The sequence below is a fragment of the Heliangelus exortis genome, chromosome 12 (genome assembly GCF_036169615.1).
Source record: "Heliangelus exortis chromosome 12, bHelExo1.hap1, whole genome shotgun sequence".
In the NCBI taxonomy this organism is placed as follows: domain Eukaryota; kingdom Metazoa; phylum Chordata; class Aves; order Apodiformes; family Trochilidae; genus Heliangelus; species Heliangelus exortis.
In genome coordinates this window covers 12210872-12225982 of record NC_092433.1, presented here as the reverse complement: position 1 = coordinate 12225982, position 15111 = coordinate 12210872, and the positions used below count along the sequence as shown (strand labels likewise).

The 15111-nt window shown below is 64.7% G+C and overlaps 5 protein-coding genes across 11 annotated transcripts in view; 3 read left to right on the top strand and 2 right to left on the bottom strand.

Annotated features, from left to right (window-relative positions):
- Positions 1 to 125: 125 nt before the first annotated feature.
- On the bottom strand, positions 126 to 6343 carry LOC139801787 (tubulin tyrosine ligase 3-like). Its single transcript, XM_071756449.1, has 17 exons — positions 6191 to 6343; positions 5882 to 6000; positions 5417 to 5528; positions 5239 to 5334; positions 4929 to 5099; positions 4188 to 4345; positions 3590 to 3807; positions 3414 to 3511; positions 2998 to 3273; positions 2741 to 2869; positions 2541 to 2655; positions 2331 to 2438; positions 1954 to 2122; positions 1736 to 1884; positions 1427 to 1661; positions 920 to 1355; positions 126 to 845 (listed from the first exon to the last, which is right to left on the bottom strand). Exons 1-17 carry the CDS (start codon positions 6191 to 6193, stop codon positions 291 to 293), a joined length of 3147 nt encoding a protein of 1048 aa, XP_071612550.1. The 5' UTR covers positions 6194 to 6343; the 3' UTR covers positions 126 to 290.
- Positions 6344 to 6584: 241 nt separating this feature from the next.
- On the top strand, positions 6585 to 9614 carry TADA3 (transcriptional adaptor 3). Of its 2 annotated transcripts, XM_071756105.1 has the most exons (8): positions 6585 to 7148; positions 7275 to 7525; positions 7697 to 7802; positions 8001 to 8142; positions 8283 to 8386; positions 8493 to 8602; positions 8723 to 8908; positions 8999 to 9614. In XM_071756105.1, the coding sequence occupies exons 1-8, from the start codon at positions 6942 to 6944 to the stop codon at positions 9189 to 9191; spliced, it is 1299 nt and encodes a 432-aa protein (XP_071612206.1). In that variant the 5' UTR covers positions 6585 to 6941; the 3' UTR covers positions 9192 to 9614. The 2 variants fall into 2 exon arrangements, with proteins under 2 accessions (XP_071612206.1, XP_071612205.1); XM_071756104.1 differs by having other exon boundaries at positions 6590 to 7525.
- The window catches only part of LHFPL4 (LHFPL tetraspan subfamily member 4), a 69807-nt gene continuing 64029 nt past the window's right edge, over positions 9334 to 15111 (top strand). The window contains exon 1 of the mRNA XM_071756124.1: positions 9334 to 9494. Within this exon, the coding sequence (XP_071612225.1) occupies positions 9334 to 9494 (161 nt within the window). The remainder of the gene's footprint in view (positions 9495 to 15111) is intronic.
- Positions 9848 to 13034, top strand: CAMK1 (calcium/calmodulin dependent protein kinase I). Its single transcript, XM_071756110.1, has 12 exons — positions 9848 to 9917; positions 10130 to 10233; positions 10784 to 10915; positions 11148 to 11222; positions 11290 to 11428; positions 11524 to 11650; positions 11727 to 11802; positions 11899 to 12011; positions 12108 to 12186; positions 12293 to 12380; positions 12470 to 12596; positions 12676 to 13034. Exons 2-12 carry the CDS (start codon positions 10148 to 10150, stop codon positions 12729 to 12731), a joined length of 1098 nt encoding a protein of 365 aa, XP_071612211.1. The 5' UTR covers positions 9848 to 9917; positions 10130 to 10147; the 3' UTR covers positions 12732 to 13034.
- On the bottom strand, positions 12978 to 15104 carry OGG1 (8-oxoguanine DNA glycosylase). 6 transcript variants are annotated; one of them, XM_071756116.1, is made up of 9 exons: positions 15038 to 15063; positions 14975 to 14998; positions 14613 to 14751; positions 14253 to 14530; positions 14007 to 14186; positions 13743 to 13921; positions 13531 to 13672; positions 13398 to 13447; positions 12978 to 13314 (listed from the first exon to the last, which is right to left on the bottom strand). In XM_071756116.1, exons 3-9 carry the CDS (start codon positions 14720 to 14722, stop codon positions 13210 to 13212), a joined length of 1044 nt encoding a protein of 347 aa, XP_071612217.1. In that variant the 5' UTR covers positions 14723 to 14751; positions 14975 to 14998; positions 15038 to 15063; the 3' UTR covers positions 12978 to 13209. The 6 variants fall into 6 exon arrangements, with proteins under 6 accessions (XP_071612217.1, XP_071612216.1, XP_071612215.1 ...); XM_071756115.1 differs by having other exon boundaries at positions 14613 to 14754; positions 14955 to 14998; positions 15038 to 15053; XM_071756114.1 differs by lacking the exon at positions 14975 to 14998 and having other exon boundaries at positions 15037 to 15104.

Genomic DNA, 15111 nt, shown 5'->3' with positions numbered 1-15111 from the left:
CCTCACTCTGCCCCTGCTCTCATGAGCTGACACAGCAACCCCAGCTCCTCCCCACAGCCCTGTCCCAGTTCAGCCCTGGCTGTGCCACCCATGTACCCCCTGCAAAGAGAAGGGCAGAGCCAGGCTCCCTGTCACAGACATGTTTTGCAGCCCCTGTGGGGAGTGTGCTGGGTGCCCCCACCCAGAGATGAGGCTCTGCTGGAGTGAGGGGGGAAGCTAAGTGCCCGCAGGTTGCTCCAGCCCAGATGGGCAGGATGCTCTCTCCTCCTCAGTGTCCTTCAGTGTCACAGCTATTCTGCATCTCCCCAGGAGCCACCAGGTGCTTCTGCTCTGCAGCGGGACTTGGTGACCCTGGGCAGGGCCAGGGGGTTCAGGCGCTGAGTGGGTGCATCTCCCTGGCAGGATGGGTCTCGGCTCAGTGGTCCCCAGTGGCTGCCAGATGGTGCTCCCTGAGGTGGCTGGACAGGCAGCCTGGTCAGGGGACAGACACTAAGCCAGGGCAGAGCTGCCTGGGGCTGCCTGTGCAGGGGGCCAATCTGTGACAGCCCCCCACTCCCAGCAGAGCACACAGAGGACTGTGGTAGTGGTGCAAGGGGGGCAGAGATGGGGGGGCAGGGGTGGTGGCTCTGTGGCCACAGAGGAGCCAGCTCCCTCTGCAGTGCTCCCAGCTCAGGGACCAGGGGGGCTTTGTGCCATGAGCTGAGGGGTGCAGAGGACTTGGTGGGGCTGAGCATTGTGGTGGGGGCCTTGCTGGAGGAACGGTGCTGGGCTGGCCGGGGCTTCCTCAGGGAGCAGCCTTTCACCATCAGCTTCTGCCCCATGAACAGGGGCTGGGGCACAACAGCCTGCAGAAGGACACAGCGGGAGTGAGAGTTCAGGGTGCATGGGGGGTGCCAGCCCCACAGCCCCCCCAACCCACCTCCTTGTAGATTAGCTCGAAGGCGCCGGTGGGGCAGGTAGGGTCAAGCCTGTGGTCAATGACCAGACGCAGTATGTCCCGCTGGACACTGGCACAGAGCCGTTTGGTCACTGCTGAGGAGGGGGCCATGGTGGGGCTGGCATTGATTTCCAGCAGCCAGGGCTGGCAGTCCTCCCCAAAGATAAAGTCGGCCCCATAAAGCTCAAAGCTGCTCTTGCGGGGCTTCACCAGGTCCCGGGCACTGCACAGGGCCCCCACCACTGCTGCCTTCATGCCAGGCTCCATCACCTGGTGCCAGGCACCTGGCTGCCCCACCTGTGCCAGGTGTGCCTGGAGCTGCTTGCAGGACCAGATCTGGTCAGGGGGCAGCTGGGGGTGCCGGCTCTGTGCCAGCCGGTACCGCTTCTGGATGGAGACGTTGCAGAGGTGCCGGGCGCTGTGGCAGAGAGAGTGGGGCTGGGTTAGTGGGGGGTTGGGGTGCTGGGATGCAGGGGTGGGGGCACTCACGGGTCCAGATGGCGCAGGGAGAAGGGCTGGGAGCAGAAGCGCAGGTAGCTCTCCCGGTAAAACCAGACAGTCAGGGGGTTCCAGTCGGTCACCAGGAACCACTGCCGGATGTCAAATTTGGTACCAAAGACGAGCAGGGGCCGCTCCACGTACTTCTGCACCACCCACGACATGGATGCCGTGCAGGCCTTTGCCACCTGCAGCACCTCCTCCAGCCGTGCTGTGCAGGTGATGCCTGGGGGACACGGTGACAATGGGATCCCCTTTCTGGCTGGGCCCCCCTGCTTCCTGCTTACCCCCAGGCCTTACCCCTGCCGCGGGATTTGGCACCAGGCTTGAGGATCCAGATGTTGCTGTGTCCCTCCATGCTGAGCTGGGGCAGCCACCCCGCCATGTGCTGCAGCAGGGCCCGGCACTGGTCCCGCTGTGACCCACTCAGTGCCAGCACAGCCCCCTCACTGTGGAGGGGATAGGGGGGTTCAGTGCTGGCCCCACGTCTGTGCCCCCCCATCCCACTCAGCACTCACTGCACCACGCGGTAGTAATCCTGCAGGAAGCGGTCCCAGTTGGTGCCTGTCATGCCGGGGGACAAGGTGTCCCCATCGATGTCCTGGTGCCCCAGACTGCCCAGGTGCTGCCCACAGAGCTGCAGGGCTTCCTCCACCAGCTGTGGGAGCAGGGGGGATCCCAGCCCTGCTGTGGGTGACACGGGGTGAGGGACATGGCTCCTGGGGACCCATTTTGCTACAGCACAGAGTCTCCCTGAGGGACAGGTGACTTTGGGGGCATGGGGATGGAGCACCCATAAGGTGGGCTGGCAGGAGGGAGTGAGGGATCCTGAGCAGAGCCTCAACCCCCATATATGCCTCTGACCCCAAGCTCCCCTTCCCTCTCACGTGCTTACCTGACCCCTCACCAGACTTTGAGGGCTGCTCCATCCCCATCCGTGCACCCTCAGCCCTCCCCAGGGCCACTTTGAGCAGGCTGCGAGCTGCCGTCAGGCGGAAATCCTCTGCGAGTGAGGGACATGGTCCCTGCCTGGTCCCGTGCAGGACACAAGGGTACTGGGAGCACAGGGTGGGGAGGGGACAGGAGGGCAATGGCCCCAACTCACCAATGAAGGCTTGCTGCTCATCTGCAGACCCTAGCCGGTAGCACCGGGGGAAGAAGGTGTTGGGGTCAGCCTGGTCACACCAGGGCAGGTTTTGCAGGCTGAGGCACAGCCTTTCCTGTTTAGAGAAGAGTGGCAGTCCCTGACATACCTCTCCAACCCTCAGCCCTGTAATGTTCCCCCTGGGTGCTCCAGGCTCCCACCTTGGTGGTAAAGGCACTGGCCCCTATGTAGTGGTTCACCACCTGGTCCTGCTGCAGCCGCCGATAGTTAACAGCATTGCAGCGGTTGGTCCAAATGAAGTATGGCACCTGGTCCCGCACCAGGTGGGACTGCAGGAGAGAGAGGGAGGCCAGGGTAAGGCACAGACCCTCCCATCTCACCCTCACCCACCCCAGGGGATCCTGGGCAAGGGTGCTGGGAGCTGCAGCAGAGCTCAGCTCTCGCCCTTTTAACTAACCATGAACTTGTGGATGCCATCAGGGTCCTCCTCCCACTGCTCTTCCTCTTCCTCCTCAGGTGGCCATGGGGACTCTGAGGTCCCCAGGGAAGGCACTGCCTCCCCCTGCTCAGCACCATCACCTTCTTCCTCCTCTTCCTGGAGCTGCTTCTGGCAGCCATGATGCTTCTCCAGCTGCCTGCTTGCCCTGGGGAACTTCCTCTCCACCCAGCCCCGAGCACGCAGCAGGCTGCGGATGATGGGGTAGGGGCCCTGTACCATGAAGATCTTCTTCTCCTGGGAAGGAACCCAAGAGCTCAGCGGGGCCCACACCTGGTCCCTCTATCTCTGCTCTCACTCAGAGCCATAAATGCACAGAGCACCAGTACACAGCGTGATGGCAGGGGGTGGGGGTGAAAAAAGATCAAGCCCCTCACCTTGATGGCCCTCTCCACATGCATCCTGGCCCTCTTGAGCCGCTCAGGATCAAGACGGGGGTGGTGGTAGCCATGGTACCTGCTGGTGGCCACTTGCCCTGTGAGGACAACCCTGGCTGACCCCTTGTCCCCAGCCCCACAGGACAGGCAGGGAGGGGGGAATGGCACCTGCCTACCTGCATGCCTCTGGCTGACTGAGCCAGGGGGGCCCAGCACAGTATCCATTGACCTGACAAGTCTCATGTTGGTGTCCCCAGAGACAACACACTGTCTCGCCATGCCCTTGTCCCCAGCTTCGCAGACCAGGGGACAATCAGGATGACTCCTGCTCCAGCAGTAGCCAGGGCTGCGTGCCTGCAGCACTGCTCTCCCTGGGGCACAGTGCCACGGTGGCCTGAGGGTGAAGGTTGCTTTAGGCAGTTCTCCCTCCCCCAGGCATCAAACAGGTCCAGTGTCCCCTTGCCCCACTAGGGACATGGTGGGCCAGTGCAGAATGCAGCCCCCTCAACCCCGCTGTGGTGGCAGAGCCCCAGACCTGGCCATCACACGGACTCCACAGTCCTGAAGAGGGGACAAACGCCAGCCCTCTGGTGCCGAGCGTGGAGCCCCACTGTGCACATCCCCCCTGCCTACAGCCTCCTTCCATTCAAACTTCCCAGCCGCTCCGGGCCAACCCCCAACACCTTTCGCTCACTACACTCAGGTATTCCCTCCCATCCCCCTTCAATCCCTCCCATACCCCTCCCCAGACCCCTCCTTTTGCATCCCCCGCACCGTCGGGACCGCCCCCGCTGTTTGCCGTTGCCATGGCGACCCGCCCGGCCCCGCCCCGCCCCTCGTGCGCAGGTCCCGCCCACTCCCTTCCCTCCCCCCCCCCATTTTTTTTCTCGGTGCCGGTGCGGCGGGAGGGAGGAGGCAGCGGTTACAGCAAACGAAACCGTTTATAAAACGAGACGAGACAGCGGCAGCGGCCGGGGCCGCTCTGCCGCAAGCGGGAGCTGCTCCCGGCACGGCCCCCGGCACGGCCAGGGGCTGCAGGGCAGCGGGCACAGGCAGAGTGCCCGGCGGGCACAGGCGTCAGGGGCCACGGGGTCCTGCACCACGGCCTAAAACTGGAAGGAGAGGAGAAGACAGGCGGCCGTCAGTCCCTGCCCGCGGCTGTCACTTTCCTCAGCACCAGGGAGGGATGCTGAGAGCAGATGCTGCTCAGCAAGCTCCAGGTTCTGCCTCTCCCACTGCCTTCCCAGGGACTGTGTGTCCCACAGCAGCAGCCACACAAAGGGCTGTGTTCCCCCCCCCCAAACTGCTGCCCACCCCAAAGCACACTCCATGAGTCTCAAAGTTGGCACCTCATGAGCAAAAGAGGTGTGAGACACCTCGGGCATCCTCCCCAAATCCCCAAGGGGTTCACCCACTCAACCAGGGGGGGCTCTGGGCACAAGGGCCACAGTGGGTTGGAGTTCCCACCCTACTCATGAAATCAGGGACCCGCCTCCTCCCAGTTCAGAGCCTCACGTTCTTGAGGAACTCCTCTGCCACAATGCGGGCCCTCGCGTTGACAGAAAGCTTCATCTCACTGATTTCTTTGTCAATCTCCTCCATAAAATGGATGACAAAGTCCACCAGCTTGTGCTTGTACATCTGCTCCGTGTGGAAGTTTGTGATCAAGAAGCTGATGTCATAGCCCTAGGGAAGCCAGAAGCAGCCAGGAGATGAGCACCCAGGGCACCCACCACATGACCTGGCATCCCAGCTCCCTGCTGAAGACCCCCCCAGTGTCAGAAGCAGAGCTGGGACCTGCTCTGCCCCCTCCATATCACCTCACCTCCACGGGCTTCCTGCGCAGGATGAAGAAGTTCTCGGCCCTCATCATCATGAAGCGCATGAATTTGTGGCACAAAATCTTCTCGATCTCATCGGCCTGGGGAGCAGAAAGGGAACTGAGTCTTCCCCTGTGCCAGGCCTGTGCTGCCAGCCCACTGCCCTGCCCTGCCCTGCCTCACCTGCTTCACCGCGATGCTGACACGCACAGAGTTAATGGAGCCCTCGATGAGAACCTTCTCCTTCTCGTTCCTGCTGATGATCACTGGCTGCAACAGCAGCTCTTTGCTGCTCCTGCGAGCAGAACAAGGGCAGGCTGAGTCGGGAGGAAGGGCTTACTGGTCAGACATGGGGATGGGGAGCACGTAGGCGGGGAACTGCGGGGCTCGAAGAAACGTGGAGATTTTGCTTCATGCCGCTGCAGGATGCTTCCTGCCTCCTGGAACTGTCCAGCCCCGAGGTGGATCCCAAGCTAGATCCTCCCTCCCTGCCGGCACCAGCCCGGATGTCTGAGGGGATCAGCCGGCGAGCGAAGAGGCCGGCCAGGCTGCGGAGCCCCCTCCCGTCAGGGCTAAGCAGAGGGCGAGTACTGGCAGCACCGCGGCAGGGACCGGCCAGTGGTCTCCAGGGCCCTCCCGCCACCGTACCTGACTTCCACCTCGGGCTTGTTGTGCCGCTCCACCACCTGCGAGGAGAAGTTCTCCAGGCACAGCGCAGCCTGCAGCGTGGCGCGCACCGCGTTCAGGTACGGGCGCAGCGTGGCGGTCTGCGGGGACACAGAGGCGTCAGCCCCCCCGGCCCGGCCCGGTTCCCGCCGCCTGCCCCCGCCATCATCCCGGCTCCAGCACCACAGCTCCAAGCACCCGGCCCCACTCCCCCCGGCTCCAGCCCCCTCATCCCCGGCTCCTTCATCGCAGCCGCTGCCCCCCAGCCGAGCCCGGCACCCCCCGCCCTACCATGGTGGCGGCTGCGGTCCGGTCCCGGCAGGCGGAAGTGCTCGGTCCTCTCTTCCGGGATGCGCAGGAACTCCCACTGCGGCAAGAAGGGGGGAGGCGAGAGGCTCCAGCCCAGCTTCCAGGGCCCGAGCGGTGCCGAAGCGGCCTCTCTGAGGCGCAGAGCGGTGAAGCACCGGTTCTGCGGAGCGGTGCTCAGAGCGAAGGCGGAAGCGGAGGCCCGAAGAGGCGGCGGGATCCCGCGCATCCCCCCCACGCCCCGCGGTGCTTGGTACGCTCCTGTCAGCGCTTCCATATTAGGGCAAAGGCGATGGCGAGCGGGCCGGACCAATGAGCGGCGGGCGCTGGGCGCGGCTCGGCCAATGGGGGAGCGCGGGGCGGGGCTCCCGCCGCCCGCGGGGGCCGGAAGCAGCGATCGGCCTAGGCCCGGCCCGGCCCGCGGCGCTCTCGGCGCCCCCGGCCCCCGCTGTCCCCCGGCGCTCCTCCGGGCCCCCCGGTGTCTCCCAGTGCCCTCGGATCCTTATAGCTCCCTCCTCCGCTCTCAGCTTCCCCTGTCCCCCGTCCTCCCGTGGCCACCGCGGTCCCCTCGTTGCTCCCCGTAGCCTCCCGTGGCACCCTTCCGTGTCCTCATAGCCTCCCCGGCTTCCCGTAGCCCCCAGCTCCGCTGCCTTTCCTCTCGGCTTCCCCGATCCCCGGTTCCCCGCCGCCCCCCGTGGCCCTCTCGGTTGCCCCGTCGGTCCCCGTGCCCGCCGCCATGAGTGAGCTGAAGGACTGCCCGCTTCAGTTCCACGACTTCAAGTCTGTGGACCACGTGAAGGTGTGCCCCCGGTACACGGCGGTGCTGGCCCGCTCGGAGGACGACGGCATCGGCATCGAGGAGCTGGACACGCTGCAGCTGGAGCTGGAGACGCTGCTCTCCTCCGCCAGCCGCCGCCTCCGCGTCCTGGAGGCTGAGACCCAGGTGCCGGGACTGCAGCCGGAGGGTTGGCTCCCCGTCCCGCTCCTTCCCGCCGAGGGGCTGGCTGCCGCTGGTCCATCCCTGCCCAGCGCCGGCTGCGGGACCCGACCAGGCATCGCTCCCTTCCAGATCCTGACGGACTGGCAGGATAAGAAGGGCGACCGGCGGTTCCTGAAGCTGAGCAAGGACCACGATGTGGGCACTTCTGTCAAGCATGGAAAGCCCAAGAAGCAGAAGCTGGAGGGCAAAGGGGGCCACGGGACTGGGCCTGGCCCTGGACGGCCCAAATCCAAAAACCTGCAGCCCAGGATCCAGGAATATGAGTTTCAGGATGATCCCATTGATGTGCCTCGCATTCCCAAAAACGATGCGCCAAACAGGTGTGTGGGTTGTGGGGGGCATTGGGTTTGTTTGGTTCCTTCCTTGCAGCACCCAGCACTGGCAGGGGCTGCCTCTAGCCCGAGGGAAGAGGTGCCCTGGAGGGACAGTGGGTGTGTGTCTCCCTGTGGGCTCCCCTGCAGCTCTCCCTCACGTGTCATCCATCCTTGTAGGTTCTGGGCATCAGTGGAGCCGTACTGTGCTGATCTCACCAACGAGGAGGTCAGAGTCCTGGAGGAGCTGCTCAAGCCACCGGAGGATGAGGCTGAGCATTACAAGGTGAAAAACTTGAGTCCACCTGGACCCCTCCTCAGCCATCCCTTTCCTTCTCTCCCCAGTCTCTCCTAACCCTCAGCTGTTCCATCCCCTCACAATGATCATTCCCAACTGGAGACTATGCTGCAGCATGGGGTGGGGGTGGGAGGTGGGAGGTGAGGCGGGGGGCTCCGGGAGCTGTGCCAAACCCTTCTCCTGCAGATCCCGCCCCTGGGGAAGCATTACTCCCAGCGCTGGGCCCAGGAGGACCTGCTGGAGGAGCAGAAGGATGGAGCCCGGGCAGCAGCAGCTGCTGACAAGAAGAAAGGTGTCCTGGGGCCACTCACTGAGCTGGACACCAAAGGTGCCTCCATCCCCCCCACCTCTGCTCAGAGGGGCTGTGAGCCCTGATCACCTGTCCTGTGCCCCCAGGGTGGAGGCTGCCCTGCTGCTCACCTGGCTGTGTCTGAGGTTGTTTTTTTCCCTCCATCTGCTTCCTCCCAGATGTTGATGCCTTGCTGAAGAAGTCAGAGGCCCAGCATGAGCAGCCAGAGGATGGGTGTCCCTTCGGGCCCCTGACACAGCGTCTCCTCCAGGCCCTTGTGGAGGTAAGAAGGCTCCGTGGGGTGCTCGGGTTCCGTGGGGCCCTGCCCCCATGGGGCAGCATCACCAAGGACCAGCGTGATGACCCTTACCTTGTGCTCTGGTTGGCAGGAGAACATCATCTCCCCTGTGGAAGACTCTCCCATCCCCGAGATTGCTGGCAAGGATTCAGGAGCTGATGGTGCTGGCACATCTCCCCGCAGCCAGAACAAGCCCTTCAGGTGAGCAGCTGAGGTGGCCCCAGATCTTGGTGCTGCTCATGGGGACACCAAACACTCCAGCAGCTTCCCTGCTGGAGCAAAGGGCATGCAGTGAGCAGCAGCCTCTCTCCTCCCTGGCAGTGTCCCCCACACCAAGTCACTGGAGGGGCGGATCAAGGAGGAGTTGGTGGCCCAGGGCCTGCTGGAGTCAGAGGACCGGCCAGCTGAAGACTCTGAGGATGAGGTGCTGGCTGAGCTGCGTAAGAGGCAGGCAGAGCTCAAAGCCCTCAGCGCGCACAACCGTGCCAAGAAGCACGAGCTGCTGAGGTGAGTGTAGGCTGGGATGGGCAGGGGTGGAGGCAAGGGGTTCCCCCCAGCAGGGGCTGACACCCCCAGTGTTGTGTGTGTCCCCTCCAGGCTGGCCAAGGAGGAGCTGCACCGGCAGGAGCTGCGGCAGCGCGTCCGCATGGCTGACAATGAGGTGATGGAAGCCTTCCGCAAGATCATGGCTGCCCGGCAAAAGAAGCGCACGCCCACCAAGAAGGAGAAGGACCAGGCCTGGAAGACCCTGAAGGAGCGGGAGAGCATCCTTAAGCTGCTGGATGGGTAGCAGGGGGATGAAGAACCCTCTACCATGGACCTTGGCAGCCAGGGGCAGTGGTTGTGTCCCTGATGCCTGCACCCTGCCGGCGTGAGACAGGGGGATTCAGCCCCCCACATAGGACGGGTCCTGGCTGCTGTCTTTTCCCCATATGGGGTTGTCACTGACCCGGGCTGGGGACCCCACAGAGGTCCCTCACAGGAATGTCCCCACCGCCACGGCCAGCACTTTCGACTCCTGTGTCCCTTTGTTATTCTGGAAGAGTGACATCAGCAGGGATGGGGGCAGATGTGGTGGCTCCCACAGTGCCACGTCCCTCCCCATGGCCCTGGGGGGGGAGCCCGTCTGCCACAAGATGGGTGGGGGGCGGCTGGGGGGGTCTCCGTGTACCGCTGTGTTCTGCTGCTGTGCGTGGGCAATAAAGAGATCCTGGTGCAGGTGGTGGCATGGTGGCCTTGGGGACACCGTGGGGTGGCGTGGGGGCTGGTGCTGCCTGGCTCTAATTCTGGTGGCAGGGGTGAAAATACCGAGGACCCCCCCACGAGCCCCCCTTGCTGCGTGACCCCGAGGTCACGCGTGTCTCGTCTCAGCGAAAGGCCCCGCCCACCTCTCCCATTGGCCCCGCCCTTTCCCACGGGCCACGCCCCTTTCCCATCAGCCACGCCCCCTCACCGTGACATCAGGGCTGCCCGGGAGGAGTCGCCGCTGCTCCGCGCGGGGCCGGGGCCACCGTGGGTAAGGGCGGGGCGGGGGGTGTCCACGCGTGGGGACGGCTATTACGTCAGAGCCCACGCAATCACGAGTGTCACACGGCCCCTCCCGTTGCCCACCCGCCCCGCGACCGACCTACTGGCGGTCGCGGGGCGGGTGGGCAACTGGAGGGGCCCAGAGTGTGTCACATTCCCGCCCCCCACCCTCAATCACACTTGTCCCCACTCGTGTCCCAGGTGTCCCCACGGGGCACCATGCCGCTGGGGAAGGAGGGCCCCGCCTGGAAGAAGAGGACCGAGGACATTCGGCGCATCTATGACTTCCGAGAGGTCCTGGGCACGTGAGTCAATAAGCGACACCGGTGACAACCCACCGGCGGTGACCGCCTTCCCCCCCCCCCGCAGCCCCGGGCTGCGTCACCTTAAAGGGTGGCCCGAATTGGGGGGGGACCACCATAAGGGACAAGAGGTGGCCAGAGGTGGCTCCCCTGGCTGGCAAGGGGGTGCCTGACGCGCTGTAAGGCTCTTAGGCTGGATTAGCCGGTTAATTACGGCACGGCTTCTGCTGACCACTGGCCACCTCGGCCTTCAGGTGGCCCCTGCCGAGCCAGGCAAGGTGGCCCTGAGTGCTGCAGGATGCCTGCCAAAACCTACTCAAGGTTTCATTCCCCACCACGGCCTTATCCTGCTGGATAAGGGGACGGTGCAGCCCATACACCCATCCCTGGTGGGGCCCATGTCCGGCCGTCCCGGCGGGTGGCTCCTGCTCGTTTTTCTCCTAAAAATAGCTGGACTTTCTGCCCGTTGCCATGGCAATCGTGGCACGGCTGCAGCAGTTCTGGCAGTATCCCCCTGCCCCACTCACCCTTCTCCTTCCCTCCACCTCCCTAGGGGGGCTTTCTCTGAGGTAGTCCTGGCGGAGGAGAAGGCAACACAGAAGCTGGTGGCCATCAAGTGCATCGCCAAGAAGGCACTGGAGGGGAAGGAGACCAGCATTGAGAATGAGATCGACGTCCTCCACAAGTAGGGGCTGCCTCAGCACCAGGGTGGGGGGGTCCCACCCTGCACCTACTTCCCCCTCCAGCACGGCTCCCCGCAGCCAGCACCCATCACCGGGTGTTATCAACAGCGCCTAAAATAGCTGGTGGCGCGTGACGCCCCGCAGGGCCGAGCCCGGCTGCTCCGTGTCTGGTGGGGGCTGGGGTGGGGGGCAGCAGAAGCCCCCTCACTTCCCCCCTTGCCTCCTGTCGCACAGGATCAAGCACCCCAACATCGTGGCCTTGGATGACATCTATGAGAGCAGCACCCACCTCTACCTCATCATGCAGCTGTAAGTGACACTGTGGGTGGGGGGTGTCCAGATGGGCCATGCTGACCACCACTGCCTGTCCCTGCAGGGTCTCAGGGGGGGAACTCTTTGACCGCATCGTGGAGAAGGGCTTCTACACCGAGCGGGACGCCAGTGCCCTGATCCGGCAGATCCTCGACGCCGTCAAGTACCTGCATGACATGGGCATTGTCCACCGTGACCTGAAGGTGAACAATGGGGGTAGTGACATGTGCAGCCACCCTGGTTGTGGTGGCAGGGAGAGGACCCCAGCCTCACCCACCCTGACTGCCCCTCCCCACAGCCCGAGAACCTGCTCTATTACAGCCTGGATGAGGACTCCAAGATCATGATCAGTGACTTCGGGCTGTCCAAGATCGAGGGCTGCGGCAGCGTCATGTCCACGGCCTGCGGCACCCCCGGCTATGTGGGTGAGCACCTGTGGGGGCTGCCACTGCCCCGGCTGTGGGGTTGAGGTCCCCCCTCACTCCTGCTGTGTCCCCCCAGCCCCTGAGGTGCTGGCACAGAAGCCCTACAGCAAGGCGGTGGATTGCTGGTCCATTGGGGTCATAGCCTACATCCTGTACGTAGCTTCCCTCCTGCCCCCTCCCCTCCACAGGGTTCTGCCCCCTCACCCAGGGCTGCCCTGGACCAGCATCCCCCTTGCTGTCACCCCCAGGCTCTGCGGTTACCCCCCTTTCTATGATGAGAACGATGCCAAACTCTTTGAGCAAATCCTGCGGGCTGAGTACGAGTTTGACTCTCCCTACTGGGACGACATCTCAGAGTCGGGTGAGCCAGGACCACCAGGCAGTGGGATTGTAGCCAGGAGGGGAAGGGGCTAGGAGTAGGTGCAGGCACTGATGACTGCTCCACACCCTGGTCCAGCCAAAGACTTTATCCAGCACCTGATGGAGAAGGACCCTGCCAAGCGCTTCACCTGTGAGCAAGCCCTGCAGCATCCCTGGTAAGGGGGAACCTACAGCTGCCCACCCACTCCCCTCCCCAGCTCACCCCACAGCAGCCGTGGGGCAGGGGTTCCCCACTGACCCCCTCATCCCCCATTGCCCCAGGATTGCCGGGGACACAGCCCTGGACAAGAACATCCACCAGTCAGTGAGCGAGCAGATCAAGAAGAACTTTGCAAAGAGCAAGTGGAAGGTAAGTGATGGGGGGGGAGAGGGAGCTGCAGGTGCTGGGGGGTGCAGGGCCCCCCCTGTGCCAGGTGACGGATGCTGTGGGGTCGGCAGCAAGCCTTCAATGCCACGGCGGTGGTGAGACACATGCGGAAGCTGCATCTGGGAACCAGCCTGGAGGGCCCTGGGCAGACAACTCCCACCAGTCCCAGCGAGCAACTTGTGGGGGGTAACAGCAATGGTGAGCCCCGACTCCCCCTGGTCTCTGTCCCACACCCCCGGGGCTGCTGCCTGGTGCTCACCCCACTTCCTTCCCACAGGGTCAGACTGTGGGCCCCTACCCACGAGCAGAACTCGGCACCTCACACCATACTGAGCACAGCCCCATCCTGAGGGTCTGTCCCTCCCATGGGCACAGCACGGGGCCGGGAGGGGGCTGCAGTGTTGGGGGTGGGAGCACCCTGCCCAGCTCATACCAAGCGTGGTCACAGCAGAGCTCTGCCCTGGGGCAGGGGCAGCCTCCAAGAGCCGCCCCCTCAAAGCTTAGGGCTTCGACCCAGGCCTCCACCCACCCCCCACGCCTCCTCTGGCACTGCCCCCTCCCCAGCATGTTCAAGGAGAATTTTCCAAGTGGATGTTTCTATTTTATTGCTTGTAATAAAGACAAGAGGCCAACGTCGCTTGGCTCAGCTCTGCCCTGGGTAGGGATGGACACACAGCCCTACACACACAGTTACCCCCCAGCACACAGTGGGCAGGGGACAGGCAGCTGCCTACAGCCCTGCGTGTCCCTGGCTGGCAGTGACGCCCCTCCAGTTACTCTCTGGGAGGGCTCTTTCCCACCTGGGGTGTTCCTAGGGGGGCCCATCCCCATGGCTGTCCTGGCCTTGGTCCCCCTGGGCCCCATCCCGGCTGCTGGCCAGCTCCTGGCCCTTGCGAAGGTCAGCGCAGAAGAGGACCTGGGTGGGGAGAGATGATGGGGGGTGGGCACAGCTGAACTGGGGGTGAGCCCTGAGGTACCAAGGGGGTAGGAGGGACTCACCGCCTGTGCCCAGCCAGCACGGGAACCCCACAGACCCCGGAAGAAATCACCTGTGGAGAGAGGATGAACATCAGTACTGGGGACACCATCCCCATCCTGAGGGTCCCACTCCAGGGCCCAGCTCTGCGCTCACCAATCTCCTGGTGGGCTCGGGGGGTCAGGCTCTTGCCGCCCAGCACGGCGCCGTAGCGCTGCCGTGCAATGCGCCAGACGTGGGTGTCCACCGGCACCGCCTCCGCCTTGTCCAGCGCCATCAGGCAGACGCAGTCGGCCACCTGCCACCAGACAGCACCATCAGCCCCCTCGACAGCCCCCGTGCCCTGTCCCCTCCATCACGGCACCCACCTTGGTGCCCACGCCGGGCAGAGTGCACAGCACCCGCCTGGCCTCAGCGTAGGGCACGGAGCGCAGCTGGTGCAGCCCCTCGGCACCCAGCCCCTCGGCGATGGCCCGCGCGCTGCCGCTGACAAACTTGGCCCGGTAGCCAAAGCCCAGCGCCCGCAGCTGGGCCTCGGCATCAGCTCCTGTGTGGGGACAGCAGGGGGATGTGGGTGGGTGCTGGTGAGGACACGGTGGGGTAACAATGGCATCATTGGGGCGGTGTTGTACCTGTGAGTGCAGAGAGTGAGGGGAAGGCGTGGACGGGCCGGGTGTCGAGGTGGCAGAGGCGGCGGCCGAAGGCAGAGCAGAGGCGCTCGATCATGGCGGTGATGCGGGAGATGTGGTTGTTGGAGGTGCAGATGAAGGAGAGGAGGCACTCGACGGGGTCCTGCCGCAGCACCCGCACTCCTAACGGAAGGATTCAGTGAGTGATTGCCAGGCCAGAGCCATGGCCATCCCCTATGGCCACCTCACCTGGGAAGTCGTTGGCCACTTTGCGGAAGAGGGGGTCAGCCGCCCCCCAGGTGCGGTACAGGGCCGGCAGCTCCACATCCAGCTGGAAGTAGTCGTGTAGGATCTGGTCTGTCTCAGCACCGTCTAGCTTTGCTGCCTTGGCGGGACGCCCATCCTCCTCCTCCTCCTCCTCCTCCTCGCCATACACCGTGTACCAGAGCCGGTCCCGGTCCTGCCGCAGTGTCCAGACGCGCTCCCCCAGCACGCCTGTCCAGGCCCCCGGGCTGCTCTCCCACCACCTGCCGCACACCGGGGCATCGGGGCCGGCCCGGACCCTGCTGGGCTGGGCTGTGGGAGCCTGAGACCCCCGGGCTAGCTCACCGGAAGGTCTGTCCCGATGACAGTACCAGGTCCAAACGCAGCTCGGCCGGCGGGCAGGGCAGGGACCGCCACAGAGATGGGCAGGACGAGGGGGCGTCCCGCAGCTTCATGGGGGCCGGAGGGGGCTGGCTGCGTCCCCCTGCTCCACGGAAGTGGTGGGTCAGGCACTGCCTGCACCCCTGCCCCCCCCTTCTGCCACCCCCAGCCCCATTCCGAGCCTCCAGCCGACCCCACAGCCGCTCCATATCTCCCCCGCCCCACAGCCGCGGCTTGGCCCCACACCTCCCCATACCGTGTCCCGACAAGTCCCTAGCCAGCCCCACACCTGGCCCCAGGCCACACAACGCCCCACAGCCCCACACCTCGCCCCGTTCCTGCCCCACAGCCCCACACCTCGCCCCGTTCCTGCCCCACAGCCCCACACCTCGCTCCGTTCCTGCCCCTCAGCCCCACTCCTCGCACCGGCCCCGCACGGCGTCCCCCCCCGCCCCTCACCATA

Excerpts from the sequence above, each read along its gene's own strand:
- TADA3 (XM_071756104.1), top strand. The coding sequence starts at position 6,942 with ATGAGTGAGCTGAAGGACTGCCCGCTTCAGTTCCACGACTTCAAGTCT. Across the intron at positions 7,803-8,000 it reads ATGAGGCTGAGCATTACAAG|ATCCCGCCCCTGGGGAAGCA; the intron begins GTGAAAAACTTG and ends CTTCTCCTGCAG. Across the intron at positions 8,909-8,998 it reads AAGAAGCACGAGCTGCTGAG|GCTGGCCAAGGAGGAGCTGC; the intron begins GTGAGTGTAGGC and ends TGTCCCCTCCAG.
- CAMK1 (XM_071756110.1), top strand. The coding sequence starts at position 10,148 with ATGCCGCTGGGGAAGGAGGGCCCCGCCTGGAAGAAGAGGACCGAGGAC. Across the intron at positions 11,803-11,898 it reads GGGGTCATAGCCTACATCCT|GCTCTGCGGTTACCCCCCTT; the intron begins GTACGTAGCTTC and ends TGTCACCCCCAG. Across the intron at positions 12,381-12,469 it reads TTGCAAAGAGCAAGTGGAAG|CAAGCCTTCAATGCCACGGC; the intron begins GTAAGTGATGGG and ends TGGGGTCGGCAG.
- OGG1 (XM_071756114.1), bottom strand. The coding sequence starts at position 14,722 with ATGAAGCTGCGGGACGCCCCCTCGTCCTGCCCATCTCTGTGGCGGTCC. Across the intron at positions 13,922-14,006 it reads CTCACTCTCTGCACTCACAG|GAGCTGATGCCGAGGCCCAG; the intron begins GTACAACACCGC and ends GTCCCCACACAG. Across the intron at positions 13,315-13,397 it reads GTGCTGGCTGGGCACAGGCG|GTCCTCTTCTGCGCTGACCT; the intron begins GTGAGTCCCTCC and ends CTCCCCACCCAG.
- LOC139801787 (XM_071756449.1), bottom strand. Across the intron at positions 5,100-5,238 it reads TGCGCAGGAAGCCCGTGGAG|GGCTATGACATCAGCTTCTT; the intron begins GTGAGGTGATAT and ends TGGCTTCCCTAG. Across the intron at positions 4,346-4,928 it reads CAGAGGAGTTCCTCAAGAAC|TTTGCTGTAACCGCTGCCTC; the intron begins GTGAGGCTCTGA and ends TAAACGGTTTCG.